Source organism: Ambystoma mexicanum, chromosome 11 (assembly GCF_040938575.1).
Source record: "Ambystoma mexicanum isolate Mex_15411 chromosome 11, UKY_AmexF1_1, whole genome shotgun sequence".
Classification (NCBI taxonomy): domain Eukaryota; kingdom Metazoa; phylum Chordata; class Amphibia; order Caudata; family Ambystomatidae; genus Ambystoma; species Ambystoma mexicanum.
This window is the reverse complement of record NC_090934.1, coordinates 163642014-163664637: the sequence shown is the minus strand read 5'-3', so window position 1 is coordinate 163664637 and position 22624 is coordinate 163642014. Positions and strand designations below refer to the sequence as shown.

The 22624-nt window shown below is 45.5% G+C and overlaps 1 protein-coding gene across 3 annotated transcripts in view; it reads right to left on the bottom strand.

Annotated features, from left to right (window-relative positions):
- The window catches only part of MTFR1L (mitochondrial fission regulator 1 like), a 223591-nt gene that overhangs the window by 53283 nt on the left and 147684 nt on the right, over positions 1-22624 (bottom strand). For all 3 annotated transcript variants that reach the window (XM_069622697.1, XM_069622699.1, XM_069622698.1), the window contains one exon: positions 15610-15925. In XM_069622697.1, the coding sequence (XP_069478798.1) occupies positions 15610-15925 (316 nt within the window). The remainder of the gene's footprint in view (positions 1-15609; positions 15926-22624) is intronic.

Genomic DNA, 22624 nt, shown 5'->3' with positions numbered 1-22624 from the left:
AGAAACTGGACACCATTCACAGCCACAATAGAATTCAACCATATCATAAAAACGCACATAATACCATCAAAAAACAACACTCGCCCCATTTGCTTTTACTTTTGTCCACCACAACTATACAACCATGTCCCCAAAAATGTACACATTAAACAGTCATAACTATACTCTTCAACCATGTTATAATCTCGCCACACACGCAAACTACACACTTGAGCTATTGTATAACTACTTTACACACTTCAGCAACAACAAATATATTTTATTCCAAACAAAAACATTAGTCACACTCGCTACTTTCATCAAATAGGTTTCAATCTACCATAACACAGAACCCCACCCAGTTCCAATGTCGTCTGCGGACACAGGTCAGTGTATGCAGCACGGAATACGGCAACAGACAGTAAAATTGACCGGGCACTCGTCAGGCACCTGCACGGCTTTTTTCACCTATAAAAACAGCTCACTCAACTTCCCCCACACTATAACCCCAAATGTATTTTCCACAACTTTCTTACACTGCCCGCGGAGGACAAGGCCCGTAATCCACAGACCCAGTATCACGGGCGTTTCAAAAACTTTGATGCAGGTCACATTTGTCAATAACCAATCACTGTGCGCGTTTGATGTCTGCAGACCCCATGCCAGCCCCCAATTGGACAAGAGGCGACCGCGGACACCGAATCAGGAAATGAGTCAGCAGACCGGACACATCACATTTTTTACCAACGATTTGGCTATTTTAAAAGAAACTGCTGGACAGATTTACACCAAATTTGCAAAAGTATGATTTTCAGACCAGGCCACCGCTCCTCACGCAAATTTGGTGCAAATCCGTCCAATGGCTTGGGCAGTAGCTGTGAGCAACATTTATTCCAATGTATGTCTATTCGGATTTCAAATGTTTTGATGCTCCCTGCCCCATAACTTTGCCCCCCTAGACGAAACCACACCAAACTTTGCAAAATCTTTGGGGTGACATTTACTATTTTTGTTGCAATGTTCAATGCAAATTCGAACTGTTAGGTAAGAATTAGTGCAGCCCAACTGGTGTGGGACTACAAAGACTTCTCTTGGTATTAGGTAACCCACTTTTTAATATAGGCTCGAACTACACAAGCTGGTAGTGTGACTGAGCCGCCGGGCTTATCTTAAGAGGGATAATGTGAGCTGTAGAGCTGTACAATGAAATCAGCAAATACAAGTATCCAATTAAACACTTAGACACTTCAAGATATAATAATTATTTATACACAAGGATATTTAAAGCATTTTTTTTAAAGCAGTAATTAGCTGTAACATCAATCCCATGTTAGGATTCGATTTAAAAAGTGAACAATAAAGCAGGCGAGTAATTCATTCATATGGTACACACGTTGCAGCACTCAGGGGTGACGTCGGTTGAGGTCAGTATAGCATTTATATTATTACCTTTGCAGTATTGAGTTATTTAAGGAAAGACAGGTTAGATCAGAACAGACTGATAGGTTATAAGAACAGTTAGGTTCTCCCAAAGGGATGCAAGCAGTCTATTATCCCAGCATTAAAGTGTCAAACATTTAAAGCCTATAAGGGAACAAGCACTGCCAAAACTAATATGCTCAGAAGGAGGCCTTTAGAGAGCCAGGACACCCAAAGTCAATGGACAAAGACAGTTCAGATGCTCTTTAAAAAAAAAAAGGTTCAAAATAGTCACTGTTCACAAGAGAAATCACAGGAACTCCAAGAGGAGTAATTTAGAAAGCACAAGCTGTAAGACCAATGGAGGTAAGTTGAGGTCAACTTGGTGTAGGGTTAAATCACACTCCAAAAGATAGGAAGCACCCCAAATGGCAAAAGGATAATTAATGTACCCCAAGCCCTACAGTACCTTTGAAATTAAGAAGTTGTTCCAACTGGATGCCTTCAGGATGCAATGCAGTAGACCCTTGATCCTGGTGCTTGGTTGTGGTGACGAAAGGGAGGACGTCTGGCGGGCTCCTGCGGCAGCACTCGAGAGAGACTCAGCAGCAATGGATTTCTGTCGATTCAGCGGCTCTTTGTGGTTTTGATGCCCTTTTCAAAGCTGCAAAGAAGAACGAAAAGCTCAGGTTAGGATTTCCTTGATCCCTCGGTCCTGGGGACTCTGGACGCGGATTTCTTGCTTTTGTAGGGTCCTCTGGATGCCCACGAAGATCTGGCCGGATTCAGACTTCAGAAGACAATGCACTCACAAGTGGTCAAGGTGCCCCAGGTATTGGGTTTCTGCAGCCTTGGAAAGTCTCAGCAAGTTGGGGGTTGCGCCAAAATAGAGTTTGACTTGAGACTAGTTGGTTCCACCAGCCTAAGGGTGGACAACGTCCTTTCCCTGTTGATTTGAAAACTGGGCACTTTGCGGTCCAGGAGGGTGCTGCTGGAGTCTTCTCTTGTCTTCTGCTTCGGATGTTGTCCCCCAGTGGTCGAGACTGCTCTTAGTCCCAAAAACCTCGCTTTTTATGCAAGTTCCCATTCATTCAAAGCCCTAGGCTGTCAATCACACAGCAGGGTGGCTGTCCTCCAGGACAACCAGCCGGCCAATTGGAACTGGTTTCACTCAGGCACACCTAGGGACAAAAGACAGGGACGTTTCGGCGCCCTCCCTCACTTCCTGCCTTTCCAGACACACTGGAGCCTGGGCGGGCTTCAGGGCCAAAGCCTACCAAAGGCAAATCACACAAAGCACTCCAACCTGATGTAAACAACAGAGTAAAATCCCAGAAGAAACAAACTAACAAGAAATGGTGAAAAAAACACGACAGGGGTCCTTGGGTGCAGCACTGCAGCCGAGGTATCAGTCTGCAGATACATGTCACACGGTAGTAAAAAAGAAACCACTGCCACCAGCCATTCAAGCGAGTTAGTGTAACATGTTACATGAGGAATGGGTTAAAGGAGTCACTATGTAACCCCCCAGCACTACACATAGCGTGTGTGCTGGAGCCATAAAGTAAAGGTAATTAAGACAGGGGTCATCCTACTATTCTTGGGAACAGTAGTTCACCCAAGAAAATGTAATTAAACATCCAGAGAAGTCCAAGGGGCTTCTCAGTGGCACTGCACAAAAGGTGCCACGTGTCACAATGTAAAAGCAGTTGCCTATGGAGTTTACAGTAAGGAACATAGAAAATCAGTCAGGAAAACAAGCGAGTGAGAAAAAGGTCCCACTCACTCAGGAGTACAAATTAAAAAGCCCGGAGTCCAGCAAAAGAGCTGGGGGTCTCTAAGGTTAAGAGAATTGGCACAGAAATGAAAATTCTCCTTAACACTCGTCCACCCCAGACTAAGCGACTGGAGGATTTAATCCATTCCTAGATGAATCTCTTGTTCCAGTTGTTCATACTTCCTGGAGAGACCATCAGCATTTTGGTGTTTGCTTCCTGGCCTATGCTCAATGGTAAAATCAAACCCTTGGATGTTGACAGCCCATTTAAGTAATTTAGGATTTTCCCCTTCATTTGCATTAACCATGTCAAGGGTTGGTGGTCTGTTTGAATAAGCAAAGCAGAACCGTACAAGTATGCCTTAAACTTCTTCATAGACCACATAATGGCAGAACACTCACGCTCTATAGCTGCCCACCTTGTTTCACGGTCCTTCAGTTTCCTACTGATGAAGAAAATGGGGTTTTCTCTGCCTTGCTCATCCAGTTGACTTAAGACTGCACATACCCCTGTATTAGAAACATCGGTTTGTACTTGTTATGCTTGATTTATGCTTGGTTCAAAATGGCGAGGGCGCGCAATGTATTCTGCGAGCGCTTGGAGCCATGTTGGATATTTACTTCACACCGCAGTGAAAGGCTGCACACATTTTGCTGAAGTGTTAGATTCACAGTGCTGAGACAAACATGCTTTTCCAAACCTGGTATGCAGTCGAAGCCATTTCTGCTAGGAAAGCTAACGTTATGGCTTGCTACTGTTCTCCGTGGAGCGTGTTTTTAGAGCAGGGAGGCCCTGCGTTCCTTGAGGGGAGCTCTCGATTGACCCAGCTGGCAACCGACGGCTGTTCCTCAACTGCGCAAGTGCAATTTCCAGAATGTTCAGGAATTAACTCCCCTTTGTGGAGTGCATATATGTGGAGGCACGGAGGGGGTCAGGTGAGACTTCAGCCAGAGGAGGACGCTTACGTCTGGCCTTCCTGCGAGCTGTGGAACTCTCGGCCTGGCTGTCCCCGGGGTCTTCGAGCCGCTTCTGGACGAGATGAGGACTTCTATTACGCTCACGGTGATGTATTTCCTTTTGACTTCTTTACTTCTGTGATGTATGACCTTACTATTTTTATGAGTTATTTCTATGTATTTGTAAGCTTTGAATAAATAGCCGTAAAGAGCTGATTTATCTTCTAAGAGTGCGTGGTTGTGAGTTATTGGGTCTGTTTTTTGTAGTTCAAAGTACTTGCTCCATAATTGCATTGATGATTTATGGTTGTTTCGTGCACTTTTCGGGAGAGAGCAGTACAGTACTGTAAAGGAGCTCTTAGGACTGGAGCTTTGGAGAGGTCTTGTTTCAGCCCTGTGAATGCATTGACACACTCCTCACTCAATCTGACCTTCACAGGACATTTTGGATAGGAGATTGCATTCAGGGGAGAAGCTATGGTCCCATAGTTCTCAATGAAAGGTCTTTAGTACCCAGCGCGACCTAGAAAGACCCCCACTTGGGTTTGAGTAGTGAGGGTGGCCCAGTCCTGTACAGCTTGTACTTTACTAGACAAGGGCCCAATCTCACCACCTCCTACCTCATGCCCAAGGTAGACCACTTTGCTCTGACCAATTTGATATTTACTTGCCTTTATGGTCAGATGGGCCTATTCAAGAGCCTGCAATACATATCCAAGGTGATGAAGATGGTCTTCACAAGTGTGGCTTAACACTGCTATGTCATCCAAGTATGCCACGTAGAAGTCCTCTAACCCATTCAGACCTGGTTTACCATTCTTTGAAGTGTAGTAGAGGCATTCGTTAGTCCAAAAGGCATAACCCTAAACTGATATAAGCCTCATGGGGTGGAAAATGCAGAACAAGGTCCATCAGTGCCATTTGCCAATAGCCTGATGTCAAGTCAAATGAGCTGAGGAACTTGCCAGCTCCAAGTTTGTCCACCAGCTCATCTGTCCTTGGTAAAGGATGGGCATCATCAGTCATTGGGACTGTATTCAGAGCCCTATAGTCCACACAGAATCTCAATTCCTTGGTTCCTGCTTTTGGCACTAGTACAACTGGACTAGCCCATGGACTGGTAGAGGGTTCTATAACCCGTGCATCTTATTAACCTTCTACTTCATAGGAGTTCAGAAATGATTAACCATTCTGTAGCCCTGCTTTTGACAGGGAGACTCACCAGTGAGGATATCATGCTGGCCCCAAGGGGTCAAGCTTAGTGTCCGAGAAAACAGGGAGGCAAACTGACTTAACAGAGCTTTGCACTCCTCCTGTTGCTGCAGTCTCAGATCTGAAGACAATTTGACTCCTTCAATTGTCTCATCATTGGGGTGTCCCCTGAGGAGCTCAGGGAGAGGCTCACTCTAATCCTCCTCTTGATCAGAGGCTAGAAGCAAAGCTCCCAGTTCTGGTCTAGAGACATAGGCCTTCGTAGTGGGAAAGACCCTAGGGGCCTCTTTGGTGTTGCCCAAGGCCGCTAAATAATTCACCTCTCCAACTTTGCCTACAACCTTGAAGGATCCTATCCATTTGTCCGGTAAGGCCCTTTGCCTTGTAGGAACCATAACCAATACCAACTGGTCTGGAGTAAACTCCATCATGTTGGCCTTCTGGTCATGCCAATATTTGACCAGAGCCTAAACAGCTTTTAGGTTTTCTGTTGCCTCCGTCATCAAAAGTACCATCCTTCTCCTGAGGCCTAGCACATAGTCAGTGACACGAGTGACACCGACTGGCTTTAGGGATGGAGGACTCTACAAACCCTCTTTAATCAGGGCCAAAGGGCCTCTGACAGGACGACCATAGAGGATCTCAAAGGGGCTGAAACTCACTGCAGCTTGAGGCACCTCTCTGTAAGCAAATAAAAAGGCATGGCAGTAGATGGTTCTTCTAAGGAACCCATCATGCTCTTCATTGTTCTGTTAAACCTATCTGCCAACCCGTTTAAGGGTGGTAGGCAGTTCAGAACTTGTAAGTTGCTAAACAGATCTTCCACAGATTCCATGAAATTAGATCCCCTGTCAGAGATAACTTCCTTAGGAAACCCAACCCTGGTAAAAATACCAAGGAGAACCTTAGCAACTGCTTGAGCAGTAACAGTTCACATAAGTATAGCCTCTGGGTACCTGGTAGCATGGTCTACCACAACCAATATAAACTGATTGCCTGAGGAAGTAAGAGCATCTAGGGGACCAACAATGTCAATCCCCAACCACTCAAAGCCACATTCTTGGGGTCACGTTTGCCAGAGGTCTGGCAGGTGTGGCAACCTCTACAATGTTTGTCAACATCTGCACCCATCTTGGGCCAGTAAAAGTACAGAGAAAGCCTCTCTTTGGTCTCGTTGGAGCTCAAATGACCAGCCAGAGGTATCTCATGTGCTAGCTGTAGTAGCTTGGATCTCACCTCCTGGGGTATATTCTGTAGACTCACCGTAGAGGAGTACATCCTCCCAGTAAAGTGTATGCTTCCCTGGCTCTGTCCTCTGCTGAAATCTGCCCTAAAGGGTCCACTTTCTGCATGCAAAGTCTGCAGCTCAGGATGGTCTCTAGGATCCAGATCTTCTAAGCAGGGAAGGATATCTTCCAGTTCTATTTCATCAGTAGCTGGGTTTTCAGGAGTTGGTTCGTCCACCCACTCAGTTTCAACTGGGGATGGGGTCACTGGGGTGACCTGGGACTGTCCTCTCGGGGAAGTCCTTGTCTTTAGATCAGGTTTGGGTTCAAGACCCTTTTTCTTTCCAGAGACTCCAGATTTCTCCTTGGTCTCTCTTCTTTCTAGAAGTGCAAGGTTGGCCTGTCTGCTGGCTTGAGGTACTGGACTTCTCCCTGACCTCAAACAGAGTCTCTCAAGGTTGCCTTTCTGGCCAATCTTGTCAGCTCCTGTTCCTTCTTGCTGGGAGGCCTGAGGATAGTGGAAACTACTCAGAGTTTTCCAGTCATTCCCCAACAGGTCTGCCCAAGGTACTTCAGACTGCACACTAACAGGAATGTGTACAGTCATGTTATTGCACTGGATTAGGGCTGGCAAGATAGGAACCATTTGGATAGGGCCTCAAGCAAGTTTAATGGGACCTTTGGGTGCCTTAGCTACATCCTCAGGTTTGAAGAAGCTTTCGTCAACCACTGTAATGCTGGCTCCAGTATCTCCGATGGCAGGAGTCTCCTGGCCATCTACAAGTACACTGTCCTTATAATATTCTTTTGTGTTATCAGGTATTCCGTTATACACCTCTATATTATGCTGTTCCCACAGACCCAATGGCACAAAAGAATTACTAGCTTGAACTCCAATGGGGTCATCAGCTAGTAAGTGAAAGTGAGCATCTGTCACTGGAGCTTCCTCCTCTGGAGTGAAGGCTAAGGAGAATGTGTAGACCGATGAAGGTTTACCCTTCCATCAGGGATCCACTTTCACATGGTCACTAGACCCACACATTTCCCAAAGCCTTTCTGGAATGAGGGTCTCTGGTAACCTCCCTCTGGTTTGGCCCCAGACGTTTCACTAGCCCTAGAAAGTTTCCACTGAAATGGACACTTCTGGTTTTTGTGGCCCTCTTTAGGTGGTGGAGGATTAGAATTTTCTTTACTACCTTTCTCGTGCCCCCCCCCCCCATCCTTTTTCTGAGTTGCCCAAGAATCCTTATGAGGGGCCGTATTGGCTACCCATAAGTCAGTAGCTTGAGCTAGTCTCTTGGGATAAGTTCCTTAGAGTCAGCCAGGTGCTGTCTCAGCACAGGAGAGCAGGCATCAAAAATATTAGGGTAAAAACAAATTCCTCATTACTTCAAAGGAGTTTACTTTGTAACCCTTAACCCAACCATCTTCGTTTTTCAGGCATTCACAAACCCAGGTAGCCCAGGGGGTACCATCTTTCTTTTTATGGTCTCTAAACCTTTTGATCTATTGGGAAGGAGTTTTCCCCAAATCTGGAAACAAGTGCCTGTTTAACTAGTTCATAATCTTTCGTGTCTGTAGCACTCAATTCAGCATCACAACCATTCTGGGAGAGCCTAGACATGATCCATGCAACTAAATCATTCCCACAAATATTCTGCAAACTATAAGTGAATTCAAATGTACTCAATCAATCCAACACATCAGGTTTAGAATTATACATACTTGCAGCCTCTTTTGGTAAGCAAGGTCTCTTGGAACTGGTAGACCGAGATGACCCTGTGAATGAAGGCGAATCAACTGACATCTTTTTCATATCATACTAATGCTGCATTTCCCTCTCTGAGCCTTCTTTTTGTCTTCAGATTGTACTGCAAGTTTCTTGAATTCTAGTTCCAGCCTCATTCTTTCAAGAGAGATATTCTGGGCTTATATTGTCACGATAGGAGTAGGTTGAATTACAGGACCATGCTGAAGAGGGGAGTTGCTCCATCCTTGAGGCCCCTTCTCGACTTCTGACCCATTTGGCAGATTGGAGCTAAGCTCTAAACTATCAGTTTCATCAATTTCTTCCACATCAAAAGGTAGGGTTTATGGGCCTACTCCCAGGGCTTTGGTGATTTAACAATTTTTCAATCAACTCACTCTTTCTACCCTTTAAACTCAGTACCCTTGTCCTACATAGATCTTTCAATTGTTCCATTGTAAGTGCAGTAAAGGCCTGTTCATTAAAATGATCCATTCCTGGCATTATTTTCAGTTACAAAATTACTTTACATTTTGGTGGAGCTAGCCTTGTGAATGGTTCATTTGTGCACAAGTACAACCAATTGTCACAGTATCCACTCTACACCAATCACACCGCCTGCCACCAGTGTTTGGTAAGTCTTGTGTAGTCACACCACAGTAGGAACTATCAGTTGGACCTATGTGTTGAGCAACTTAACCATAGCCTCGTTCAAGGTTTCTGACATTTCACTGCAAGGTGTGGACACGGAGAAACCAGAGGGTGTCTCACCGTCTAGTCCCCGGGGATCTCATGCTCAGGTGGCCAGGGCACGGCCATCACCTTTGGATCCAGAACCTGGGGTCGACCAGTGCGGGAAGATGACCTGGGTGAGGGGTGAGAAACCCAATGATGAGACACAGTATCCCTTCCTTTTCAACACCTTTACCCCACCCATCCCATTTATTTGGATATTCTGATTTTCCAACCCCCCCCCCGCCACTCTATCCTGCACAAACACTGAGCCGAGGAAGAGGCGTTCTGAGCGAAGAAAGACTAACACTCAAACATTACACCGGACATGTCCTGTTAGTACGGTCAGGCAGAGTCAGGCAATTGACCACAATTTCATACACATGATACCTATTGACTTTCCCCACACAGGGTGGAGCACTGGGACATACTCTGAGCAAGGCAAGGCACAAGAAGGAGAAGTTCTTCCAGGGCAGCAGCGAAGCAGGACAGCAGACTGAGAAGCAGAATCAAGGAGTGGAGAGACCTTGGGAGTCTCCGCGAAAGATTGTTACCTCCAAAGAATCTTGAAAGCTGCACAAGTGACCCTGACGAAAGAACCATGAATCCGGCTTTGTATCCGGCTGTGTGTGCAAAAGATACCAGCAACCCTCCCGGGTGAGCGACCGAGTTGGGGAGGTGAAGCAGCAGCTGTGGTATTAACCTTGGCTCCTAGATCAAAGATGCAAGCACAGAAACTAGCACAGCTGGCGAGTTAAAGAAAGAAGTGAAAGGCCAGTCTGTGTTGAAGATAAAATTTACAAGCGGCAACAGTCTATCACGAGAATGAAAGTTGCGCATATAGTGAGAAGACGGGAGTGAACGCAAAATGTGATTAAGCCGCCAAAGTATTGCTGAACGAACAAGTGAGACATGATACGAGATAACAGTGGTCCGGCATAGCGAAAGTGCCCAATCAAAGGTCTCTGTTTAAATGTGCATAGTGGTGCAAGCGGAAAAGTGAAAAGCAGAGAAACCCACGAATGACAAATTATTTGTCAGTGGGAAAATGATTACGAAAAGTGAACTATAATCGAAGTGGTCATGCTGAGGTATTCGTAAAACCCCTCACACATTCGAAAGTCTTTAATGAGAAAAGCATACTGTGAGCAATTGTGATTTGGAGGGTCTGAGCCCCACAGAGGGAGACCTGTAACGAACTGTGAGTAATTGTGATTTTGAACATCCAAGCCCGACAGAGGGAGACCTTTGTGAACTATAGAGTCTGAAGTTTGTGAACTATGAATCCTGGAGGAAAGTAACAATTTTTTCCTTGTTGTTCAATGACCCCAAGGCATCCTGCGAATAAGAAACTTTGTGCGAACAAAAGAGACTTTTTTCCCCCATGGAAGGCTCTGTCCACGTCCTGAGCTGCATCCTTATGCCTAAAGCCAGAGTGCGTTCTAAGACCGAGGTGTGCCACCTTATCCGGTGTTAAAAACGTGGGGAAGGGAGTTTTGCTCAGTTACCTTGACATATTGTTTTGAACACTTTTTCCTTTACATATACATCTTTCCCTATACACATTTACTGTAGTAGAGTAAGGGCAGGCAAGAGGTTTTTTGGTAGGGGCCAAGTTTTGACTGCCAAATGTCTAGGACTATGTTTTTTTACTTTGATGGTTGAGAGTACTCCCATCTTTAGCTATAGGACAAGATAAGAGTTTTTCAAACCCCCTTTTCAAGTTACAATAAAGGTTTTAGAACTTGCCAATCTTCTGTCAACTTGTGATACCATGTCTCTCTTACAATACCATAAGATCTTGCGAAGCACCTCTACAATGCTGACCATTCTCCTTTGTAACAGACCTCCCTTATATGGCATTCATTACTGCAAAATTCTGCCTTTCCAGTCAGAACCCCAAGCAGATCGACTCATAGGGAGATTTTATCAAGTGTTGGTGAATGGGGGAGCTAGCCCCACACATGCAGCCAATCAAGGTAAGGCGATCGCATATTTACAGAAAACTGTATTCTATTATAAAGCTGTGTATTGTTGAGATAGATTTTCAGAATCAGCCCTTTGGGCAGATTTTGAGAGGTCACACTATTCTGATGCGCAGGGACAAACACTAAGGTCTAGCCAAACTATCTGGGTAGTGTGACTGAACCGCAGGTTTTAGACTTCGGAGGGAGCGAGGGGGGTGAAGGTTTCAGTTAAGCACACAGGGAGCATGCTTACTAATACAAGTAAGCAAAATATACAAAAATACAGTTGTTTATTTAGGTCTTCGACAAACACATCACTTAAAAACCACAGGTAACAATAAAACTTTTGCTACTATTATATACACATTTATCTGGGTGTGCTCTGCTAACAGCACTAACACTTCACTTTTAAAATGCATTCAGAATTAGTTTTCAGAATACTAGTAGAGGAAGCGGATAAATAAAAACAGGTAAGTAATCAACTATTTGAGAACAGGGCTCCAGATGGAGTTAGCAAACAACAAACAAAAGCTTAGAAAAAGAATGGGGCCTAGAGCCCTTAAGAGTCAGAGGTCCCAATAAATGTTAAATGTCTTCTCAGGGGCTAGCCGTCTAATTTAAGAAAGCTGAACAAGCGTGGCTTGAACCAACAAATACTTTTAAAGACATTCCTCTTGTTTTATTATATTTCTTTAATACTTGGCATAGAGACCTTCACCAACCCAACCACCTGAACGGGGACCCTGGGGAGGCTACCAGACCTGAAGCCTACTGTTCAAAGCTAGGCAAGAGTGACGAGGACAGACTTTTACGCCCATACAACCCTATGCAGATGGGGCGGGGCAAAACAGGGTTTTTACATTCACCCTATATTCCAATTCACTTAGGGACCACCGCAGGAGTTCCTGAAATCATTGGGTCACATGGATTTGTGCCTTGGTTCTATTTGCGGAAGTCCAGGGGCCTTAGGTGTAGAGGGCAGTTCAGGCGTTGGCTTTTTGGGGCCAGCTACTTTGCAGTTCCAGGCTCCGATGGACTAGTTCTGGCCACTGGACACCCACTCAGTCGATGACCTCAGAGGACTTCCGGGAAACCAGGTGTCGAAAAGTGATGGCCATTTGAAGAAAATAGCATAAGTAAACCATCATGGTGGAAACAAAACTGGTCCTGCAAGGCCCCATTTGTAGTGGAGAGCTGCAAAATCAGGGAACTGCTTCTTGTTTCATAAGCGCAGGATCTGCAGAGTCCCATGGCTCAACTCGGGACGTCCATCATTGAAGCAAAGTAATCAAGGAAGACTTCTGGCTAGCCCACAGGTAGGTTATTTAGAAGGTCCTCCTTATTCTGGCTCTTACGGTGGCTTGGCTGGCTTCTTCGGAATCACCAGGGATGGAGATGCAATCTTGTCCCTGGACGTAGCCCTTGGCGTTGAAATAGAATCCATCGACAATACAGACTGTCACTGGTCCCTTGTCAGTGTGAATTTTTAACATTCAAGATGGTTGCAAAATTGGGGACCTTGACAAAGAACAGGTCACTGGCGTTAAGAATTCTGGTTTGACCAGTGATGTTGCCGTGGCTTATGGGTCGAGTGAGACACCCCAGGGATGTGTGGGATCAGAAGCAACAGATCTTGCCCCTGAAAAGGAAGGCTCACTTTGCTGTTTGTGACATTGAGCCTCTTTGGATGGGGTTAGGCAGCTCAGAACATTCCGAGGAGACAGGAGGTATTCTCATTGCAATGCCCTCCCTGTCCATATGACAACTGCAAGACCATTTTTGAGAAATGTGGCAGTATCTACAATGTGGGTGTTGGGCAAGATTGTATGCAGTAGCCTGTGAGAGACTGCACCAGCCTTGTCCTCTTGGCAATAGTTAACCCAACCTTTGGTACAAGCATGTACTACACAAGTTGGTAGAGTGACTGAGCAGCCAGGCTTCTCAAGAGTGGTTAATGTGAGCTGTAGGGTTATAACAGAGTATCCAAATAAACACTTTCACTCAAGGTTTCTTGATTAAACAATTATTTAATTTAACAGTCAGTTTGAGAAGCCTTCTTTAGAAGGGAGCAAATATATGTAACAAAAATATACTTCAAAATACACACTCAGTTTCTGTAAATCAGTAAATGCCCATTTGGGATGGCACACAGACACTTCCTACACCCTGAGGTGACAAATAACTATGTGGACATTGATATATCACTGGTACATTTAGAACAATACTCAGTTTGGTGTCGAAGAAAAGGTTTTGGGAATAAAACAATGGTTAACAAATATTCTTAAGCAGGTAAGTACTTTTTGAACCCCCAATGCAAAGTAATTTAACCCTTTCCCAGCTACACAGGTTATAGAATGTGTGACTTGTTGAGGGATAGTTAAAGCACAAAGTCAAAGGATAGAAGTCTTTCAGGGAGCAAGGACAGCCAATGTTAATTGTGCAAAAGTCTAGGTGAGCTGAAGCACTTCTTGCAGGTAAGTAAAAAGTCTTCCACGATGTTTTAGAAGTCTTTGTAGAAAATGAAATCACTGTAGGGCCACAAGCTGGGAGGCTTGCGAAGGGCAAAGCTGCAAGCAACTCTGCAAAAGCTACCAAGACAAGTCTCAACTGAGAACTAGCATGGCTACAGAACAAGAGGTAAGTCACCTTAGTTTTACAGTACCTTTGGTTTGAAGAAATTGGTTCCAGCTGGCTTCTGTTCCTGTTTAGGTCTGCAGATCCCTTTGTTCCGGGGCCTCAGTCGTGGGGACAGGAGGGAGGACGTCTGGGGACTGCTGCACTACGAATTGAAGGTTGGCAGCAGCAATGGGCAAACTTCAGATCAGCTGCACTTTGGTTTCAGCTCCTCGCCACTCGCGCAAATAGCACCTCGCATCTGGGGCCCAGCACTCTGTTGAGGTGGCTCAGGCTTGGTCAGTCCTGCTTCATGCGAGTCCGGAGGATATTTCTGGAGCTCGGGTCCAACTTAAAGACAACACACTCGATTCTGGTGTTCCTCTCCCTGGCAATCGGTTCTTGCAGCAGCAATGGAGGTACAGCCAGCTCCAAGAGGATTTCCAGATGAGTTTGTCTTGGGGTCGATTGGTCGCACCAACCCAAAGGAAAGAAGTCGTCCTTTGCTGGGTTTCTCTAGTCGAGGCGAATTCGGAGCTTCAGCACTGCAGCAGAGCTTCACCAGGCAAACCAACGGTCCAGCAGTTGCGGCAAGCGTCTCTTCCAAGTTCTTCGGATTCCTTCGTCCAGTGGTCGACGCTGCCTTCCAAGAAAAAAGCCTTGCCTTTTATGCAGATTTCTCCCATTCATTCGCAGCCTAGCTGTCAATCACAGCAGGGCGGCTGTCCTCCAAGGACAGCCAGCCAAACAACTTTGGGTGAATTCCTATAACCAAGGGGATTAAGCACAGGGAGTTTCGGGCACCTCCCTCACTTCCTGCCCCTGGCAGACACGTTGGAGCCAGAGGCAGGCTTCACCAGTGAATCCCGCCTAAGACAAAACAAACAAAAGGGACCAAACCTGGTTTGGCGCGCAGAGTAAATCTCAAGGAGGACCTTTCCAACAAGAAATGGCAAAAATAGAAGAATGGGTGCTTTACTGCAGCTGCAATTACAGCACGCGGTACAAACACACAATGGTAGGAAAAAGTAAACCTCTGTCACCAGCCATTCAATGTAGAAAGGGTAACAAAAATGTTACATGAGAAACTAGACAAAGGGGATACTAAGTAACCCCTCCAGCACCCTATTGTAAAATAGTGTGTACTGGGTCTAGAAATTAGAAAATGTAAGTAAAGTCAATTTCACTTTACTGCTCTTGGAAACAGTAGTTTCACCAAGAAAAGGTATTTAAACCTTTGGGAAATCTAAGACTTCCCTGTGCCACTGCACTGAAGGTGCTGTGTGTCACAATGTAAAGATGATGCCTATGGAGTTTGTGAGACTCCAAAGTCAAAAGAAAGAGTCCTAATCACAGACAAATACGAGAGAGTGGGGAAAAAGGTCTCTCTCTCGAGGTTAGAAATTAAAAGTCCTAAAGTCCAGAAAAAAGAGCTGGGGGTCTCTAAGGGAGAAGGGAATTAGCACATTTCTGAAAATTCTCCCTAACAGTGGGAATCGGGAAGACAATGAACATACAGCAGGATCAACCTTTTTAAAATCACCCGCCCTCCAAAGAGGCACACATTTGTTGAAAGTTCATGAATTCTTAGATGAAAAGGATGAGCGACAGCAGAAAACAAAAAATAAAAAAGTTACCTTACCTCCTTGCAACATCATCAGTAATTAAAGATTACTTTTTGGCGTTCACTTGATGCCTGGCGTGGCAATGAGGAAATTAAACTTAGCAAAGAAAACAGCTTCAACATTTATGTGTCCGCAGATCCTTGCACAGAGCAAATGCTTTGTTGTATTCCCAATCTCATGTAATAAGGTATCAGCAGGTAGGACTCTCGTTGACGCAATATAAAACAGATATGAAGCTTATATACACAAGTGTCGAGATTTTAAAAGTTGCACTACAATATTAAATACTATTGTTATGTATACACTCCAGGTTGAAAGATTTTTGTAAAGACCAATCTGACTTATGTTGACATACCAATCTTTGCTCTGTTTCATTCTGTGGATATCTTGAAGAATGCCCATCATGTCTGCAAAACTGTTAGATTTTGATATAGATACACAATCTTCCTCATCAGCAGCAACACTTGCATCATTCGGGCCCCGACCACCAAATTCAGAGGTTGTGGACAGCAGCATTGAGACCGAAGGAACATCTGGGCTATCCAGCTCTTCTTCCTCAGAGATGTCACTGATCACAAATGAAGCAGATGAATGAACAGGTGATCCAAGCCCAGGCAGAGAGGACAAGTCTGACCTTTCCGATAGGAGATCAGTCATCATTGAAGTGTTACCTGAAAAACATGCACAGAGCTTAATGCAATGTGATTTGCGGTTGCAGAAAATACTTTCTTTGCAGACCTTTTACAAACCACCAAGAGATTAAACTTTTTTTTAAAATCTAGTACAGACAGCAAACGCATAGAACACACACTACCCACAATAGAGGACTTTGTTCTGTTGACCTAGAATGACTAAATCAAATATGTGGGAATCATTTGAGATGTTTCTAGATGAGGAGGTAGGAGTCCAGTGTCTTCAGGCTCAGCAGAAGGGAGTGCCAGGTAGAGATGGGTTGTACAGACAAACGTCTACCTCTCATGGAGGTACATACGTTGGTACGTTGTGGAGATGTGTGCCTACTGAGCAAACTGATCAGGGGAGTACGGGATGACTTTTTTCATCAGATAGTTTAGAGCTACCCAAACCACTAATTAATGAGTGAGGCATGTTGTTTCAAAGCAGATGCACTCCAAGACCTGCATCCAATGTAGGATTCCTGTTGAGGCCAAGGCATGATCGTTTGTGCAATCTATAAGTCAGGAGAGATGCAGGGTTTCAAAACAGTTGTAGGTGATAGATTTTGCAGGCAGCAAGGCTCATACGTGCAAATGGCACAGTACAACCTGACGATCACAGCGCTCATTAGCGCGCCGAGTGGCTTTGCAGTTTTTATACTAGTGGGACAATGTGAGACCAACAGGACATGTGTTGCACAGAAAATATAGGGTAACACCATTGATAAACTATAGGGTAAGTGCAGGAAGTAAAAAAAGATAGTCTATCTGGCTTGGGCGAAGCAAGCAGTGAATATGATAGTACTAAACCAAAAGGGGTTTTTATTAGCCACCATGGGTTCCCAGCTCATACCAGGACAAAGTTTCAAGTTCCTGGCCAGTCCCAGTCCACCCTTGGGAACCAAACTGCGTGTAAGTACGGGGAGGGTTGAACATCTACAGGCCCTGTGGATTTTCTGCCATGACACAAATTATACAGCTATACCAAAAATGTTAGGATGGAGCACTAAAACAAGGTGCAAGAACCTACTCTGAAGGACCTAGTGTCAGAGTTCCCATATCGAATATTCAAAGTCTTCAGCTACAATACTCGGCTCGCTTCTGGTATTGCCCAAAGTCTCGGAAATAAGGTGCCCAGCACATGTCCAATTCCAGCCTTGTTCTCCAGGATAAAGGTGTGCTCTTTTGGGTTCCTGTGTGTAGCAAAATGCTTACCAGAAAGCACTTCTTACCCCACCCATCTCACTGCGTAAAAGGACACCTTGCCAGCATTTTCATCATTCCCAGTATGGGTATTTCTTTTACTAACCAGGATTTGTGTCAGACTGAAGTCTGTGATCGAAGGCTGCCATCCTAGGCAAAAGCTGTGAAAAAGCTCTGGATGCCATATTCTGGTCTCTGGCTCCTGCAAGGTTCTGAGATCTAGCTCCCAGCAAGCTTGTAACAAAGCCTCCTTGACCTTTGTCCGGGTCAGCGATCTATGTATCAGCAGGATGTCCGGTTTCTTTATGGGTCCATCTGCCCATTAGGGTCTGGCTAGTGCCCCAGTTTGCTCACCCTGCAACCATCAGGGTGCACTTAATGTAGGGGCTCTAATGCCCCAGTTTGAGCAGTCCCTTTCAGCCTATGACCATTTTGTGTCTTCTCTGCACTCCTGGACCTTCACATGGCCCTGCTCTGTCTTCTAACAGTCTTTTATACTGTCAGCCTCTGAATTAAGCAAATAAACCTGACGGGTGTAGGTGTTTCAAAACTTTCTATAAAAAAACGACAAAACAAGATGGCTGCCATGCATCAGGGAGAAGGGAACTACACAGTCCCTTCTCCCTTTCCATGGCAGACATTGATATATCATGGGATGCGCCAGTAAGTGTCAGCGAGGGACAAGGGAGCACCAGGTAAGTCGGGTGGTGAGGGGGTGGCTAAATATATGGAAAAGGGGGGTGGGGAGTTTGAGGGGAAGAGGACGCACGGAAGCACTTGCCTCAGATCCGGTGAGGGGAAGATGGTGGCTGCAAGCTCGGAGCAGGGGTTTTACCATGTGGTAGAGCCACTGTTTTGAGCTTCCCGAATGGCTGGAAGGCTGCCACGCACCTCTTGCTGGGTACTAATTCTCCAATATCACACAGGAACTAATGTTGGCCGGAACCAACTCCTTCACCTCCTAAACTCACCCTCAGGAGATAGCAAGGTGCACCGGGAAAGCAAGTGGTCCGGGACCAACTAGGCATGACAGGAGCAGGTGTCTTCTCTCAAATGTGGCAGGAAGTGCTGGGACAAATAGCTGTGCAGTAGAGCATCAGTGTGGCTCGAAGAGAATTGAGCAATCAGTACCAGACATGCCCATAGCGACTCCTACTGCCCATGCTTTCCCACAGACCTCCAAACACCATGGTGGATGGCGCGGTTTATAGTGATAATACCGAAAACCAAAATCTCGAAAACAAAAATCTCGAATCCAAAATCTCGAGAAAAAAAAATCTCGAACTTTTTTTAAATACGTTTTTATTTCGAAATGGGGGGGTTCACCCCAACCCCCCTTTTTTTATACTTACCTGAACCCACAAATACATATAAATAAATAAATAATTCGAGATGTTTTTTTTTCGAGATTTTGGTTTCGAGATTTATGCAGTTCGAGATTTTATTTTCGGTATTTTGACCGACCACCGGATGGCGCAGAGGGTGGCCAACACTGGTGGAGAAACCCTTGCAAAGAGCAAGCTGGACTTGACAGACGACAGGAGGACTGTCAAATATTATTTTGCCAAACCACCACCAAGTGGTTTGGCAGAATAATATGGCAAATCTTGGATTTAACCCTAGATCGTACGGGATCCAGAGCAAGATCACCTTCGGAAGCTGCGAGTTGCATTCTCACTTTACTTGAAAGGCTACATTTGTCAGGCATATGGTGTGTATTACATCCAAAGGAGAGATGCTATACTTATTACTCCACGGTGCATGACATGGCCTCTAGAATAGACATGATTCTGGTATCTGATCCGCTAGTGGGACAGGTGATGGAAACTGACCTATATCCACACACTTACTCAGACCACTCTCCGATGACAGGTTTACTGTGAGGCAAGGCCCCGATGAAGAGAGGTATGTGGAAGTTCAAATATATGGCGCTACGGGAACTTTTCAGAATAGATATTGAGGGGGACATTCACACCTATGTCCTACCCAATGACTGACTATATAAGCGGAATGGCGATGTCACGAGAACTGGGGATATTGCGCACTATACGTGGGGATCTGGGAAAATGCAAAAATGCACTTCAGACGTTAGAAAGGCAGTACACTGCGACAACCAACCGCAACATCCTATTAAATATCCAGGTACAACGGGACACTTTCAGACAGCTGGCGGACAGGGAAATATAGTACTTTGCCAAACGGGCTTAGGCCAAGAAATACAGGGAGGAAGACAGACCCTGGAAAATGCCCCTTTATGGTAAACCCGAGGAGCCAGATGAACGCGAACTGAACGACTTCCTAAACGACAAAGCTATCCCTACTGTCTCCCCCCCCCCCCCCCCGAGGCAGGTGCCCATCTAAATACCCTGACTAGCACAGAACTTAAGCAGGTGATAAAAGAAGTACCCAGAAACAAAGCGCCAGGGCCAGAAGGAATATGGTGCGCTACTGGTCCCCCCACTACTGAACCTTTGGGAAGAATCAGTCCGTAATGGCCAACTACCACCATCTCTACTCGAAGCTGTGGTGATAGTTCTGCTTAAGCCTGGAAAAAGGAGCGAAGAATGTGGGTCTTATAGACTTCATTCATTGATTAAAGTAGACACCAAACTATATGCTAACAGACTCCTCCCTCTTATGCCTGCCCTGATCCACCAAGAACAGGCCGGATTCATACAAGTCAGGGCGTCCGTCCCTTAATTCACAGCGCCCGTTTAATGTTATGGCACGTATATCCCCAGGTGCAAACGTAGTGGCTGTAGCCATAGATGCTCAAAAAGCATTCAATATGGTCTCAATATGGTCCCGTGGCCTTTTCTATGTGCAGTCTTGGAGAAGTGCAGGTTGGGAGACACTTTTATAAACTACATAAAATTGTTATACACAAAACCCATGGCAACAGTTCGCACCAATGGCATCCAATCCTCACCATTTGAACTTAACAGAGGGACCCGACAGGGGTGCCCCCTTTCACCATTACCGTCTGCCCTGGCCATCGACCCCATGGCTGACTGATACAATCTCAACACCAAAACAAAGGTATCCGTTTATCAGGCACCCCAGAACTGATATCGCTCTATGCAGACAATGTACTATTATAAGTTAGAGACCCGCTACATAATCTGGACCCAATAATGCAAGACATAGCCCGAATTGGTACATACTCCAGGTTCACAGTAAACTACAGTAAGATGGAAAAATTCTCTCAGACAGACAGTACTCCTCGCCCCCAAACACAATCACAATTGAAATGGGCTCCTGACAGGCTGAAATACCTTGGGGTGACGGTGACTAGGACCAAGAGTACTCTCTTGACGAGTAATTATACCAACCTGCAATAATCTGCGGACCCCAGAATAGCTACCTGGTCACGAATACCCATGTCCTTAGCAGGTAGGATGACCCTGCTTAAAATGATACTGGTACCCAAAATGCTATACACATTTGTTAATTTCCATATTTGGCCATGGAAACAATTCTTCTCTGATCTACATCAGAGTTTTCCCCAGTTTTTGTGGCACTCTGGCGCAATGAGAAATAAATGGTCAAATATGGCACTTCCTTATGCACTCGGGGGATTCAACTGCCCCAATTTAGAAGTGTATTGGTTGGCGGCCCAAGCTCAACACGCTACATACGGGTACGGGGTTGGTATAGCTCTGCTGCATGTCAAATTAGAAAGGAAGGCAGCAGGAGATGGGGAGTTAATGTTGCTAATACTTGATAGATCATATGTAGATAAATGTCAGTGTGACCCGGTGGCGTGTCATTGGAAGCACATATTTACCAGGCTGAAGATTTTACTTCCATACTACCGCTGGCTCCCACTGTGGAACCATCCCCTACTACCCACACAAGTGACAAGGCGATTAAACCAAGATGGGAACCAAGAGGCTACCGTACTATTGGCGACTTGTTCATGGAGGGCGAATGTCACTTGATAGTTATGTTAAAGGTACGTCCCCAGGCGCTCTGGTGGATCTATAAACAGGAAGGAGGGTGCGTAGGGTTAGTCGGGAGGGGGGTAGTAGGAGAGTGGGAGAAGTGGTGTGCTGTTGGCAGCTTCAGCTCGGTATATACCAAGTGCTGGGCTTTGGTGCAAGTATCTGATCGGGCGAGACCTTGTGTGCTGTTATGGGTTGTTGATGCAGTGTGGTAAAGTACGTGCAGATTGCTGGGAGAGAAATGGTTGTGTGACTTGCGTGGGTTGTGTATGCAGAATATTGAGGGTTGGGTTAGTGGGGTCTGTATCCAGATTCAGGTACTTCTGGTTCTGTATGAGCTGTATCCCTGTGGGTGGGGTTGTTTCTGGCTCCTTATGGGCCGTCTCACTGTGGTGGTGCTGCGCGGATCCAGCTGTATCATAGCGAGTATTGTATGGAGTGATAGGTGTGTCTGAACCTTTCCTTTGGGTGTGGAACTGGGTTGGTACTATCTATTCTCTTGTTATCTAATGCGACGCTGGTCGGTTGAGGCTTTGAATGTTTCAGGGTCGGAGTGCTGTTGATGAGGCATCCTAGTGCATCCATCGTGGTCAGGCTCTGTATTCAGTTGTTAGTTTCCTCCTATCATAACTATCTTTCAGTTAGTTCTTTGGTTTCCATGGGGTGACTTCCTTAGGGCTATTGTTTAGTTGTAGTTTGTGTGTGATGGCGCATTGTGCTTCCCGCTGTATCTTGATGAAAGTTGTGTAATGTGGGTGCTTATTCTGTTTCTCACCCTCTGGATTGGAGCTAATAGTACGGGGTTTCCTATTCTCTTGCTATCTGCCGTGATTAGGTCTGTTGGGAAATGGCTATAGTTTAGGGTCATGGTCCTATTGATGAGTCGTCCTGGTGTTTGTCTTCGTCTTGCTATGTATTCGGTCTTAGGTCCTGTTACGACTGTCTCTCGGTTAGTCGTTTGGTATGTCGTGGGATATTTTCCGTCAATTGCTTGGTGTGGATCAGGGTCTTTCTCTTCGTTCATCCATGTTTTAGTTGTGTGTGTGTGTGCCCCCTGTGGCCGGTCTTTCTAGTTATGACGTGAAGAGCCACGTTTCCTGAATAGTAGGCGGTTTCTTTTGTTACCCATGTACTTTGGAAGGTCGTTCCAAGTTTTCGGTGCTCGGTGAGAGAAGGAAGATCCTCCAAGTTTTTTGTTGTAGGGTTTCGGTCCCAGGCAGATGTCGATGCTTGATCTGAGCATTCCTGTTAGTTGATGTAGATGCAGTTTGTCTCTCAGGAACTCAGCGCCTTGGTTGTGTATTGCTCTATGCGTGATGCACATTGTTTTGAATTTTATTCGTGGTTTAATTGGTAGCCAATGTAGTGTTTTCAGCGCTGGTGTGGTGTGCTCTCTTCAGGGTAGTTTCAGAAGCAGCCTGGCTGCCGCATTTTGTATGTGTTGTAGTTTTTTTTAAAGTCGGTCAGGCATACCCAAGTATAGGCTGTGTTAGGGAGAATTCTCAAAGGTTCTAACTCCCTTCACCTTAGAGGCCCCCCAACAACTTTG